The 15,737-nt window shown below is 29.9% G+C and overlaps 1 protein-coding gene across 2 annotated transcripts; it reads left to right on the top strand.

Moving 5' to 3' along the window:
* The first annotated feature begins 6,282 nt into the window (after positions 1-6,282).
* Positions 6,283-9,149, top strand: LOC105133079 (transcription factor DIVARICATA). Of its 2 annotated transcripts, XM_011036897.1 has the most exons (3): positions 6,283-6,428; positions 6,941-7,599; positions 7,992-9,149. In XM_011036897.1, exons 2-3 carry the CDS (start codon positions 7,175-7,177, stop codon positions 8,485-8,487), a joined length of 921 nt encoding a protein of 306 aa, XP_011035199.1. In that variant the 5' UTR covers positions 6,283-6,428; positions 6,941-7,174; the 3' UTR covers positions 8,488-9,149. The 2 variants fall into 2 exon arrangements, with proteins under 2 accessions (XP_011035199.1, XP_011035198.1); XM_011036896.1 differs by having other exon boundaries at positions 6,283-7,599.
* The last annotated feature ends 6,588 nt before the right edge of the window (positions 9,150-15,737 follow it).

Raw genomic sequence — 15,737 nt, 5'->3', positions numbered from 1 at the left:
AAGATTGTTTGATGGACTCGATAAAAATTAGGTATATAATTTCTCTCACACTATGGTTAAGGCATTACAGATAACTCATAGTGTTTCAACCGTTGAATACTCAAAATCGGTTCTGAGTGCTCCAATTATAGAATTCGAGGTGATTTTAAACCAACATGTACAAGCTCAATCAACTTATCTTACTGCTAATTATGCACAACTTAGTGTTAAGACATTCAAACTCCATTAATTAATCATGAAGACAAAACCATAAATGAATGGTACATATGCTCTTTTTTATTGGCCTTGCGATCCCAATGAAGACTCATTTACTCCTCTTTTAGTGTTTCTATTTTAAATTAATTATATTTAAACTTATAAATATTTAAATTTATAATAAATATTTAATTTTTATATTAATCTATTTTAATTATTTTCTACTTCTATTTAATGGATTTTTTTAAAAAAATATTTTAAAATTATTATTGATGGTGTTATCAACGGATTAAGTTTCCCAATATATTTTAGAGAGTTGTAAAATAATTTTTAAAAATATCATTGTCATTGTTTAATCACTAACAAAATTGTATATAGTCGTTTTGTTGATTATATGTCAAATTCACTGAAGAAAATACTAATAGTGAAAACAATCACCAATAGAATTATATATATTTTTTCTGATGATGATATGTTATATTCATCGATAAAAATACTAATGGAATGAGATGAGTAAAAAAAATTTGACTTGCTTTTGTGCTAGTAAATTCATCAATAATGTTATTACTGACAGACTCACTGATAAATCATAAATCATCAACAAAAATTCTTCCAAAAAGTTATTTACATCCATAAGGTTGTTGATAAAAATTTTGTTGATAAAAGGTTGTTGATAAAAATTTTATTGATGGTCTTAGAGTATAAATGTTAATAAAAAAATTTAATTGATAAATCTAAAAATTATAATAGTGACTGTTCAGCATTTGCTTTGAATACCTCAGCTATTATTACTTCCACATTGGCCACGTGAAGGTTGGAATATAATTTTTAGTTGATGTGGATGTGGATAGTGAAGTTACTCGAAAATTACATTACATTATTTAGTTGCACGTGAATTTAAATGTATAGAAAAAAACTTTAAAATATTTCGGTGAAATTATCCAAAATGGTTAACTTATAGGCATTTTATCAAATATATTAACAAGAAAAACAACGAAAGAAAAATCAAATAGTATTATTATAAATTGACATGCACGGAGGTTGAAGACCTTGTAAATTTTAACATTTTAATATGTAACTAACACAAGTCAAAATAAAAAAAATTAATTTTTTTTAAAATAAAGATCACAAAATAAAAAAAATCAATTTTTTTTAAAATAAAGATCGAATCAAACAAAACAAGAACTTAAATGAGGATAAAATTAAAATTAAGTTTTAATTTTATAAATTAGTTAAAATAATACAAACAATAACAAAGAAGATAAACAAAATTAAAAGGAAATGGAAGTTTAATAGTTGATATGAAAAATTGAAAGGCAACATAAATACCAAGAAAGAGAGAAGAAATAAAGGAGAAGAAAAATAAATGGTCGTGACTCACAAACTAGTGAAAAAATAGTGGTGACTCACAAATTAGTAAATTTATCGATGAACATGCTATTTTTTTTTATAGAAAATACACTTGAATCAGTCATAAGTGTCACTCTAAAATAACAAAATAACTAACACACTAACACTTACACAACACACATCAATATATTTTTTTAATTTTTATTTATTTATTAAAATACTTAAATAACTTCAACTCAACTCATTAATTACAAAACAAAGCAATAAAATAACAAAAATATCCTTTAACCTAACGGTTAAATTATTGGATATCAAGGCCGCCAAAATCTTTTTACTATATAACAAAATTTAAAATTATAAAAAGGTCCCATAATCAATGAGTTTTTTTTTCATCCCAAAGTTAAATAAGTTATTTTATTATTTGATTTTTCTATGAAAATATGAAAGTAGCCCTCCGTAAAAGCTAAAATATTACTTCTTTTAAGGATAATGGTGTAAATTTACTATACAATTAAAACACAAAACACAAAACACTGATATTGTCTTTCAATCAATTTTAAAATACCAAAATTGTCCTAATGCAAAGAATATTTTACCCCTAAACAATTGGGTAAGATTTTTTTTTTAAAGGCTAAGAAAGAGAAAATATTATTCTTGTCGACAATAAATCATATCTAAATAAAAATAAAATTATATTAATAAGAGAGTAATTAGTAATATCCTTGAAGAAAAAGACAAAGACAAAGAGTAAAGAAAATATTAAATTCATAACCCATTAAAAATGATAAAAATATCTTTACCTTAAATTTATATCTTCTAATTATATCTAATTTTCTCTAAATTAAGCTCAAAAAATAAATAATAAAATGATATTAGTTATTAGTTATTCACCGAACACCATAAAAGTAACTGATGGTGACCAATATTTTTTTTGGTTCTCTTTTAGTTTTTTTTTTAATTAGTTAAACTTTTTAATGAAGCTCCTAAGTCTATATTCGTCTGGGCCTAGCTTCGGGTCCACTTCAAGCGGACTAAGCACTCAACTCTGGGCTCCATACATGTGGAAATGAATGAAGGACACCTAAGATTGCTTATGAGTTGCAGCTTCAAGATGCCCTGACTAAGACTGTCAGGGGCGGTTGCAGGATATATTGTTTTTTTCCTTTTCTTTCCTTTTTTTTTTAAAAAAATTCTTTTTCTGTTTGTTTTATATATAATTTTGACGGGTAGAATTCCAATCAGAGAGAGAGAGAGGGAGTAGGGGACAAAAACAGTGGAGCAGTTGGTCACATCAGAAGAGGACAGCTCGGTAGCATTGTTTAAAGAGCAAGTTTTTGAAAAGTATCTTTTAAAAAATTTAAATTTTATTTAAATTTATTTTTTTATTTTTAAATTATTTTAATGTCTTAATATAAAAATAATTTTTATAAAATAAAAAAATATTTTTTAATAAATTTATAAACAAAAATCACTTTAAAAATAAACCGTTGTCAAATTCACAAACTCCCCTAAAAATTTTTTGAGTATCAATAGCTTTTGTTTTTTTATTTTTTAAAAGTATATTTGATTTAAAAAATATTAAATTAATATTTTTCATTGTTTTTTATGATCTTAATATTTAAAAATAAAAAAAATTTAAAAATAAAATTTAATGTATTTTAAATAAAAATACTCTTAAAAAATATCATGTATCATTATACAAAACTCATACTAAAAAAGTGTTTGAAAATACGGTAATAATTGCTTTTTAAGTGTATTGTTTTTGAATTATATTAAAATATTTTTTTTATTTTAAAAATTTATTTTTATTCTAACATATTAAACAATCTAAAAAATATATAAAAATTTAATTTTGTTTTTAAATTTAATAAAAAAACATGTTGAACCACTTAGCAAAACAGACTAAAAATCTCAAATTAAAAAAAAAAAGATATAAAGAGAATAACTATAGCTGCTTCTTAATATCAGTAATATCAATCACATATATGCAAATCCAATAGCTTTCAGTTGGAGAAAACATGGAATAAAAATTTGATGAATTTTTATACAATTGATATGATATGTTTTTCAATGATAAATTTTGTATAATATTCAGATTTTTGTATCTGAATTTATTTAATAATTATTTTTTTATATATTTATAATTTTAACAGCATATCTGAAATAACTTATACATATATTTTTTTAATATTATTTAAATTAACTCTCTTTGATGTATGTGAAACATTTTATATTCTTAGACATGATATGATGGATCTTAACTTTCATGAAAATGAATATAAAAATTAAAAGGAGTCTGTAAAGGTGAAATAAAATTATTCACTCTTCATCTCAGAAATCTCATGGAAACTGAAATTGAAACAATCTTACTTTATACAATACATGTAAATCTATCATGATTTATAATAGGATCCATAATTATGCAAATATTGAATGAATCTCAACTAAAAAAATAGTTATTTCTTCAAGCAACATCAAGGGACAGCAACCTTAAATATATTAGTACAAAACATTAATAAATTTCACATACTAGGAATTAAATTAGCACACTCCAGTGTCATTGAGGGAAAAAAAATATTAATGTAATTCTTTTAAATAATTATAGAAGAATATTTAATATTTTTATTAAATCTAGAATAAAGGATCAGCTTTAAAACCTTTCATATCAACTCATTATTTATCTAATTTTAAAATTAAAATATATAATAATTATAATGATATATTTTTGATGGGGTAACGGATCCAAAATCAATTTAAATATTTAATGAAAAGTGTAATTTAAATTTTAAAAAATTAAAATAATATTTTATTAAAAAAACTAGAACACCAATATGTTTTATAAACATATTTTATGGAACATACTAAAATAAATTATAAAAATATTGAAAGAAAAAATTAAAAAAAAAACCCAATGAAAAAGGAAAAAAAAAAAGAAGAAGAAAAAATCGTTTTAGCTTAACTGATCACCGTATAAACGGTGAATCAGTGAGTGGCAGGCCACTAATTTTTATTGATTAGTGGAATTCGAACTTATAAATCAATTTTTTTATTAACCTTATAGCCCCTGCGTGAATCATTTGCCAATACTATAAAACTTAATTTATAGAAAGCAGACATAAAGATAGGCAACTGCAAAACCAAAATAAATATTTTCATCCAGCCTTAATTTGCCGGGGAAAAAAAAGAAAAAAAAAAGAAAAGAGGACTTGCACTTCTGTCCGATGCTTTTGGTTGGTGTGCTAGATTAACACGCGCTTAGATTAAGAGTGGGGAATTGTAATATTCTCCTACTCAATCCCACTAAAAAACATCGTGAAAAGAGGGAGGAGTGGTTGGCTGGACGCCCTATACTCGGATCCCATAATCACATATTTAACGGGTTACGTGGATCCAGATCATTGGCTTAACTCTTTCTGTGGCTTCTAGCTGATTGGATAATAATAATAATTACTCAGTCACAGCCAATAAGCTAATGCCAAATGTTTGTGCTAGGACCTACTTTTTACGTGCATGTTTTTTAAAAAATTTAATTTTTTTTATTTTAAATTAATATATTTTTTATATTTTCAAATAATTTTAATATATTGATTTTAAAAATAATTTTTGAAAAATAAAAAATATTATTAATATATTTTTTTAAATAAAAAATATTTTAAAAAATAACGAAAACATGAAAATATAAAGTGATACCTGGTTTTTAAAATATATTTTTATATAAATATATATAAAAATAATGTTATTTTTATCTTTTAAATATATTTTTAAAATCAACCCTTCCAAACAATTTAAAAATTTAATTTTAAATAAAAAAATTTAAATACTTATAAAAATATCTTCTTAGCATAAAAAAGATACACGCTTGGAATCATAACAATGGTCAACTATGGGGGAGGTGACCAATAGGTGTTGAAAGCACGTGTGGGCCCACACCACCAAGTTGCCCAATGTGATTTTGGCGGCTACCGCTTAGCAAGAACAAGATACGGAGTAAAAAGAAAGAAGAAAATACTGTTAAGGTATATCGCTTGATTATGGGTTAATTTTCTGTAGGTAAACATGTGATATATATATATATATATATATATATATCCCTCTAGGAAATTCACGGCTTAAATTAGTGGATTGATGTGTATTTGTTGACCCATTTTCCATGACATGAGAAGCCAAATTATGAAAACATGAATTTTGAAAAAGTCTGTTTAAGATTACTATAACTATTTTCAAAATTTCTATTGATCACATTAAATTTTTTGTAAAAAATATTTATTCATCTCTTTTGATAATTTACTACTATTCTTTATTTTTTAAAAGTTGTTTTTCAAATTAAAAAAATTAAAAATAATATAAATATTCAATTATATGGTTGTGTGTGGTGATTATAGTTGGTAATATTTGTTCAAATTTTTGTATTTATTTTATCAAGATATTTTCAGTAATATCAAAATATCAGAATCTATGGATTTTATTTTTTATTTAAAAAACTTATATTTATTTATTTTAATATTTTTTAAAATATCAGTATTCCCAATATCGTAACATTTATTAAATTATATTATTCTTCCACCTAGTTTGCTAGTCGTTGTTGTTTTTAGGTTGAAAAAAACAAAATAAAAAAAATGTTTTCAAAAATTTAAGAAACAAAACCCGAAAAGGAAAATTGCAAAAGACACCAAACACCTTCATAGAAAATAATAATAATAACAGATAAACTGCCAATTAGAAGGAAAAAAATTCATTAAGTTGCAGGATCCGCAGACCCCATTCCAGCCAATAACAATTCACCACTTCCAATCCCAGCTGCTCCCTCTCATTCTGCCTCAAGATTATAGCCTCATAAGAAAATAAGAACTAAAACTCAGATTCATTCCTTGAAGCTAGCTAAGGTGATACCTTGCTTTTGTGCTTTATATTACTGCTGCTGTTTTTGTTCGCTTCTACTCATTGGCGTCACTCTACCCACTTTTTCTTTTTCTTCTTCTCTTTTCTCTGTCGCTCGGACCTCAAGGAAAAGGAGGAAACAAAAGATCTTTTCCCAGCTTTTATTTTTTGTTTTCACTGCCCCGAATCCAGATAACTTCTGAAATCTCAACCTGTTTTATTACCCATCTCCAAGTTTCTTTCTTTCTGTCTTTCCCTTTTTGGGGTTGTCAAATTCATTGAAGCTGTTTTCACTTACAAGCTTTCCTCTTTTGGAATTCTTGTCCTTTTTTTTTTTTCAGGTTATATTGTTTTTCGGTGCTTCATATGTTTACTTCTCTAGAAAGTTTTTAGAGCCAAGTTCAGATCTCACGGGTGGTTTTAGGGTTTAATTAGCTTGGTGTTTTATTTTTAGACTGCTTGTGCCAAATTTTCTTAGCTTTTGTTTTTATTTGAAAACAAGTTTGTTCCTTTGCAGATTCCTGAGTGGCTTGACTAAACATAAAAAGCTATTCTGATTCCTTGCAAATGCTTCTTGATCTAACACTGATATTTCTGTGGTGAAACTTCCACCTCTCTGCATTTCCTCTGCTGGGTTCTCCCCCTCTGTTTCTCCTCTCCTTCATAAATCCAACTTCTCTAGCCAATTTCTTTAATCAAGCAACTGTGAATTTGTTTGAATTCACTGGCATGTTAACTTATTTCTGATACAATGAAGTGGGAAACGGGAATTCTATCTCCCGCATCGTATCTTTCGAGCACGAATTGGCTACTAGAAGAAAGCAAGAACACAAAATGGACTCCAGCAGAGAACAAGGCGTTTGAGAATGCTCTTGCAGTTTATGACGAGGACACTCCTGATAGATGGCACAAGGTGGCAGCTATGATTCCAGGGAAGACAGTAGGGGATGTGATAAAGCAGTACAAGGAATTAGAACTTGATGTTAGCTACATAGAGGCAGGGCTGATTCCAATTCCTGGATATAGCACCTCTCCATTCACATTGGATTGGGTTGATGGCAATGGCTATGATGGGTTTAAACAATCTTATGGCCTTGGTGGAAAGAGATCTTCAACAGGTCGACCTGCTGATCAGGAGAGAAAGAAAGGTGTTCCATGGACAGAGGAAGAGCACAAGTAAGTTTCCATACATTCACGTGTATGTATTTGTGTGTTCATATCATTGGTCAGTTTTCTGCTTAAAATGGAATTAATGTGAAAATCCTTCATTTTTTTCATTGTATTTTCAAGGGCAGTGAATTGAATGTAATATGGTAGTAAGCCATATTACTTGAATAGGTGGTGGTTGAGAATATAAGCTGTGAAAGAATCTAATCTAGAGGAGAGCATGACTGTAGTAGAATCTTGAAATTCATTCTGTGGATACATCTTTATCAGAGTTGTACTTTACTACTTGTGGTTGCCAGTTCCCCTTACATGTTTTAAGTTACTGTTTTGGAGTTAAGGTATTTGTAATGGCTTGTTCTTCCAAGCACAAATCAGTGGACCTAACAATTGAACTACCGCAGGCTGTTTCTGATGGGCTTGAAAAAGTATGGCAAGGGGGACTGGAGAAACATATCTCGCAATTTTGTTATCAGTAGAACGCCGACTCAGGTGGCTAGTCATGCGCAGAAGTATTTTATCAGGCAGCTTTCAGGAGGGAAAGATAAGAGGAGAGCCAGTATTCATGATATAACAACTGTCAATCTCAACGACGCGAGAACTCCATCACCGGACAATAAAAGACCTTCACCTGATCAACCTGGGGCGATTTCTCAGCAGCCCAATTCTGCTGCCATGCCTAGAACACATTTTCAATGGAATCAACCCAACGGTGGAGGAACCTTAGCTTTTAATTCAACAAATGCAAATATTTTCATGTCTGCTCCTTATGGGATTAGCTCATATGGCCTTAAAATGCAAGGCCAAAATCTGCATAGAGGAGCTGTTCATGACTCGTACATTAGACAGCAAGCCATGGGTTTTCAGATGCCATCAGGGCACCACTACCCCCATGGATGAGAGTATGTTTTTTCTTTTTTAATCCATGGCTCATGGCTCCATGGCTTCTTTTCAGCAGTACAGTTGTGTTTGTGCCTTATTTTCTGTCTTTTCTTTTTCTTTCCTCTGGTCTTTTGTGTACATGCCATCAAGAAGTCTAGTCAATAGGACGTGAACTTGGAGGGGACAGGATTCTGTTCTGCTTGAATTCAATATCCGGATTGCAAAACTGAGGCTGGTTATCCTTGTTTTTAAGAGCACCCGCTCTGCAATGCAGGGAGTGGTGACCTCATGCAGATGGGGCATGGGGAATTTGTTCTATGGATCTTGTTTCAGAAGAGTGTAGGAACCTATCTTGAAGTGGGCGTTAGACTTGCTAGTTGCGCGCCTGCCCCCCTTTACTTGAGAGTTGATACCTTAAAGATGGTTCCTCCAAGATAAGAATAAATGCGTGCTGGGAGAGATTTGCACAGACCAATAAGCAAACACTCGGGTTTCCATGCTAAGGTGGAGAGAATGTAATAAAGGAACCTCCATTATATGAGCATCTTCAATATATAAGCTGAAAGCTTTGCATGTTAGACCTGCTTGTATACTTGTTGATGTACGGAAAAAGGTCATGACATGTGTAATGTTTGTGTCCGTGAAAAGATCAGCAATTAAAACGGTGTTTGATTTTGTTTTGAGTAGTATATTTTGCATAAAATGTTTTTTTCTTTTTATCCTTCATTTATTTTCTGTAAAACATTTTATATAAAAATTAATTAACATCATTTTTAAATTTAACTCGTTTATTGCAAAACATTCTGTTTTATAAAATATTATATTTTATGGACTGTAATACACACATAATTTAATCTCTTGATATTATTTTCCAATTATCTCAGTTATCACTATTACCTCACCGTCATCTTCATGGATCGCCACTACCACCCTATCACTTCACCACCACTTTCACAATTGCCTCCACCACTTCTCCCTCACACCACCACAACTAACACCACCACTCAATGATCATATCACATCATAATTATTATACTATCACAATATTTTTTTATCATTACTCATTTCAACATTTATTTATAAAATATTTCACTCAAAACAAACAAATCTTAACTTGAATTCAACAGGCAGGAGGGTCTTTGAGCTTTTCAGTATTTTGTTCTCATTTTCTCCCTTCTTTTAGCTCAATAGTTGATCACCATTTTAGCCAACTTATTAGCAGAACTCCAGAATTTGCAGCTGTACATGAATTCGAGAAACTACTGCCTCTTGCTTGGTAGCGTCACTTATGGCTTGCGAACAACCTATGAGGCGCTTCACAACTGCCCAGGAAGTCCAAACTCACTCCACAGTTAAGAATATTGGAATGCCGAACAATTAACCTGAATGCTTGACATCATTCTGGCCGAGTCACAGAGCACTTCACGCTGGACTCCTGTGGTCTCAAGCTACCTACTTTTCCTGTAAACCCCCTCAGCTCGTTTCACTAGCCATTCATTGTACACAAAGAATGGTCTTTTTGACCGAGCTTGACCTTTCAAACAGTAGTCGAGGCTGACTCCCCATTCCACTTACTGAAACATCCTGTGTCAATTCCCTTCTCTTTTTCCTCGGTCCTTTAATTTTTCCTCAAGTAATCTTTCTCGAAAGATTCTCTTTAATAGAAGAAGATCCTTCTCTGGTCTATAGATTATTGCTTAAATTACGATACCAGAGTACCAAGTAAGATTCGGGCCAGATTACCTCTGTCCTTGATTAATAAAGTAATCCGTACATCCTTCGCTCCGAACTCGCTTATTGAGCTAGCTTATCTTAAGATGTTACCTCGCGCACTAGATTTGATTGTAAATGCTTGCTGGCAGGGCTACTGCACTTGCCGAAGAATGTTGTAATTTCATGAAAGCATCACTGTTTTGGGATCCTGATTGTACGGTTCATCCAACTAAATAAAACATCATGATGATTTCAGTGTTAATCAGAAGCTTGGGTTATGAACCCCACCTAAGGAGACACAATATCTAGCTTTTCACAATGTGGAAAGGTTACTTCTTTTCTTTATGTTTTCTTAATCTGTCTAGTTGATCATTTTATACACTTCAAGTGGACACAGAGATTCTCTTTTGGTGGGGGAATTTTCATTTTACCTTTGAGTGTCTCAAATTGAAGCAGCTTCTGCATTTTTGTTTTTTCATGTGTTTTAAAAATATATTTTACTTAAAAATAACATCAAATTAATGTTTTTTAATGCTGTACTAATATTAAAATTACATGCTATCATAGCATCAGAGAACACTAACAATCACACGGTAAGTATCCTTCACTCTGTAAAAAAAAGAAACTTGTTGCTAATTGATTGCTTAAACTGAACTAGTTATTGACTACTGCCAAATGAGACAACCTGGTTATGATGATTGATGACTGCTTCTGCAATAAAATCTCAGTGAAGTAACTCCCTTTTGTTCAACGATCATGGTAGGTTATGCATCCCTTTCTCTCTCTCTCTCGGCACGCAGATAATCTTCTAGTGAATCAATCATGGTGTTGAATTAATGATTTATCATGCCACAGAGGCAAAAAAATTTTCTTTTCATTAAGATGGTAATGGCTTTAATTTCATCATCCATTTCCTTGTGTTGAGTTAATCATCATAGCAGTGGTGATTGATGAGCTATAACTATCATCCAAAAGTTCAGTTGAGATGCAAATGGAAAAGTATTGTTCATTTATTGAGTTTAAAGTTTATTTCAACTTAATTTTGCTTCACAGCAATTTATTTCATGTGTTCCATAGTTTTTTTTTCCCCTTTACTTTCTTTAGTTGGCAAGGGTAGACCATGAACTCTACCTGTTTCAAATATGACTCAAAAAATCGCACCTATGAAATACTATTTATTTATTTATTTTCTTAATTTTCTTAATTTTATTTTTTAACAACCTAATTTTTTTATTTATTTTTTTTATATAATTTCATCATTATATATTTATTAGATTGTTTTGAAAATTATTCTTCGTAATTATTTTAATTTTTTTTATTAAGTTATATATCGGTCTTGTGAATTTTTCTTCTTCTTAATTTTAACTTTTACTATTAAATCTATTAGGAGGGGGGCATATTTTTTTTTATAAATTTATTTTGATATTATAACCTAAATTGTGAGTTTAATTTGTTAACTTGGGTTGACTCGAGTCATTTTATTATTTTTTAATTGATTTTTTTTCAATTTCATCCTTCAATATTGAATTAGTTGAAAATTAAAATTTATAGTGTTTTTGTTTTTGCTAAACATATGATTATCCTGATCTTATGACCCGAGTCGTGGGTTTGATAGATTGACTTAAGTTAATCATGTTTATTTTTTTGTCCTTTTTTATCGAATAATTTACTTTTTATGAGATTATTCCGATCTTATGATTCGGGTCACGGGTTTGGTAGGTTGACCCGGGTTAACTCGATTTAGTTTCTCGAGTCCTCCTTTTCTTTTCAATTTCATCCTCTCATAACTCTTATTCTTCGTAATTATTTTAATTTTTTTTATTAAGTTATATATCGGTCTTGTGAATTTTTCTTCTTCTTAATTTTAACTTTTACTATTAAATCTATTAGGAGGGGGGCATATTTTTTTTTATAAATTTATTTTGATATTATAACCTAAATTGTGAGTTTAATTTGTTAACTTGGGTTGACTCGAGTCATTTTATTATTTTTTTTAATTGATTTGTTTTTCAATTTCATCCTTCAATATTGAATTAGTTGAAAATTAAAATTTATAGTGTTTTTGTTTTTGCTAAACATATGATTATCCTGATCTTATGACCCGAGTCGTGGGTTTGATAGATTGACTTAAGTTAATCATGTTTATTTTTTTGTCCTTTTTTATCGAATAATTTACTTTTTATGAAATTATTCCGATCTTATGATTCGGGTCACAGGTTTGGTAGGTTGACCCGGGTTAACTCGATTTAGTTTCTCGAGTTCTCCTTTTCTTTTCAATTTCATCCTCTGATAACTCAATTTTTTTATTAATTTTTTTTTTAATTTTATCATTTAATATTAGGTTGTTTGAGAATATGGTTTCATGATTTTTTTATTATTTTCTTTGAAGTTACCTCAATCTCATGGATTTAGTTGTTATTATCAATTTTAACATTCAATATTGCATCTATTGGAAATGAAGTTTAATAAAGTTTAATGAATTTTAATGAATTTCTTATTTCTTTTTATAAAATTATCTTGGTTTTATGACTTAAATCACGGATTTAAAGAAGTTAGCTCGAGTTGATTTTGATTATTTTATTTTTTTAATTATTTTTTTATTTCATCATTTAACATTGGATTGGTTAGAAATTATTGGGCTTCATATATTTTCTTATGGAGTTATTTGATTTCATGACCTGAGTCGTAGGTTAACGCGAGTAATTTTTTTTTTTATTTAATATATTTTTTTATTTTATTTTTTAATACTAAATTAATTAAGAATTAACTTTCATAATTTATTTTTATTTGCTTTTTATTGAATTATTATTATCTCATAAACTGGGTTGTATATTTAATAAATTAACCCAAGTCAATATAATATGTTACTATTTCAATATTTTAATTTGCTTTTTATTGAATTATTATTATCTCATAAACTTGGTTGTATATTTAATAAATTAACCCAAGTCAATATAATATGTTACTATTTTAATATTTTTAAAAAATATCATCTAATATATTATCTTATTATTATTTTAAAATGATGTCCAATATATATAAAATTTTAAATTTATAATTAAATTTTTTGTTAAAAATATATTAATAATGTTTAAATTTTTTATATTAAAAAAAAAACCTTTAGCACATCCTAACTTTCAAGCGTCTGAATGACTGCTGCTAAAACCAAGCGTTTGCTACTTTCACATTTTTGGCGCTGCGATTGGCATTTGATTTTGCTTTAATGGGGGGAACATAATGAGAGCCTGGTAACCATCCATATACCTCGCATGTAGCTGCTGTCATTCAATCCAATCCATCCAATACAAGACAGCAGATGCAGGTAACCTCATAGAATTCCATGAGCTCATGGGTTACAGTTTCATTGTTGGTAGCAAAATGGCCAGTCCTGTTGGCTTTTTCTTAAAAAATAGCCACTCTGCTTTTTCTAAAGCAGGAGAAACCCCTCTGCAACTTGCATATGAAAGCACCTCCATCCACTTTATTCGTCTTCCAATCAAGACATTAACTGGCCACAAGTTACCACTTGCAACCACAAAAATTATGTCATTTATTTACAACTTTCGGTTATCTACTTGCTCTCTGTTTTCTCGACTATATTCTTATTCCTCCAATGGTTTTAGTTGAAATATATGATATAATCTTTCGGATTTAAATGCAGCTCTAGTTTTCCAGCTTGTTGGTTACTTGGTTAAATCTAATATGTCCATGAGTAATGAGCATGATCCAAATATTTAAAAGAATTACTAAAAAAAATAATAGTTTTTTCTATGAACATGATTTATATGAAATAGTAGTTTTCATTGTTGAAAGAATATGGTTCTTTCTTTTTCTTCTTTTATTTTGGATTCTCTATATCAACTTGATAAAATTTACAAAGATATTCTCATGTAGAATATCATTTTGATTCTAATAATTAAAATAGTATTGAAATAATTAATCAAGAAATCAAGTTCTCACATAAGAAGTAAGTTTTGTCTTAATTCCACGTAGCTACGTGTTGAAAAGGTTCGAGAGGTTACCAGCTGAAGTAATTTTGATTCCCCACACAGCTTATCCAGTCCTCAGAGATGCATCATATCCATAACATCAATGAAAGACGAGCGAATAGATTACTTATCGAGGACTTATTTGACACATTAGTGAAAAGAAGGAAAGCAGAAGATGCATTATACCCTTAGCATTAATGCCTGATTCCCACCCCAATACCACAATTAGAGGCATATGGGACAAAAGCAAATGGTTGAATAAAAGGAATATACCATGATAGATTGCTTTGGTTGCGAATCTGATGCTGCAATTCATAGTCTTCTGAACTCCCTTCTCTTTTCTTGACAGAGATTTTCACTCTGTTATTGTCATCTCTATTGTCTTTCACTCTTGTTTATCGAGACGGTGGAACCACTTGGAGAAAATACGAACGTGGGCCACCGAGAATTTGCATCCTGGTTTAAGGCATTTGATGATAGATCCCCTGTTTGCTGCCTTTTTAGGCTTAAAATATTGGACCTTAGGCGTATCTTATCTTCCAATTTATTCAGTCAAAAGAATTGTCCACCTTGCATGTTAGCGCAATGCCGAATCAAGATTGAGGTTCATATGAAATATCTCTGGAATTCGTCGGCAATTGCTCAACCTTTCTAAACCATGTCACTGGCAGTTCTCCGCTAAATTCATCCTTCAGTTCCAGGCAACCAAGCTGCAATTAAACCATCTGTCTTTTCCAAGAGCCATGGTTCTATAACCAAAGGTCTTCCAGATACCAGAACAACCAACGTGGGGATTTAAGTCATCAGCGACCGACCTTATTGTATCAGCTCCAGTGGAGGGAGATCACAAGCTCTGAATTGCCACCACTGAACTCTGCATAAGGAGCTTCACCTACAGTTGCAATGGCATGAGAAAGATCTTGGCCAACTAGGGTGTCTGGTGACGGATTTTTCTCATAAATCACTTTGGTTTCCTCTCCCACTGCTTCTTTGATGGCATCATTAGATTTGATGTCAAATTAAACATAAAAATTAGATTCAATTCCCATGCACTGAAAAGGGATCATATACCATTGTGCCACATTTGATGTCAAAATCAAGTTTATGATGGGTGGCTCTGGGAGCACTTTTGTAGGATAATCTACAATAAACCTACAATTGTTGAATTATGGAAATTTACCACTGATGGCAACAGCGTGAATCTGTCAAGATCCAGCAAATGATCCAAACAGCAGCATAGGCCCATTTGGAGCCCTGAACAAAAGGCCCAATTTCAGAGGGGTAATTGGTGTATGAAATTGTTTCGATGATCTATGACAGACAGCAGAGCTATATCTACACCTTGGGCAATAGCCCAAGCTCACATTTAATAAAAAAAAATACTTCTCATTTTATAAAATAAAAATTATCTTTATTTAATAAAAAAAATTTAAATACAAAATAAAAATTGCTCATATTAGATATACATAAAAATAAAAATAAAAATATTTCTTAAATATTTTAAAATATTTTATTTATAATTTTACCAAATGCCTCTATCTCGGCAAACAAGAAGAAGAAAACACT

This window comes from Populus euphratica, unplaced genomic scaffold, assembly GCF_000495115.2.
Source record: "Populus euphratica unplaced genomic scaffold, PopEup_1.0 scaffold42.1, whole genome shotgun sequence".
Lineage (NCBI taxonomy): Eukaryota > Viridiplantae > Streptophyta > Magnoliopsida > Malpighiales > Salicaceae > Populus > Populus euphratica.
This window is presented reverse-complemented; position numbering and strand designations above follow the sequence as displayed.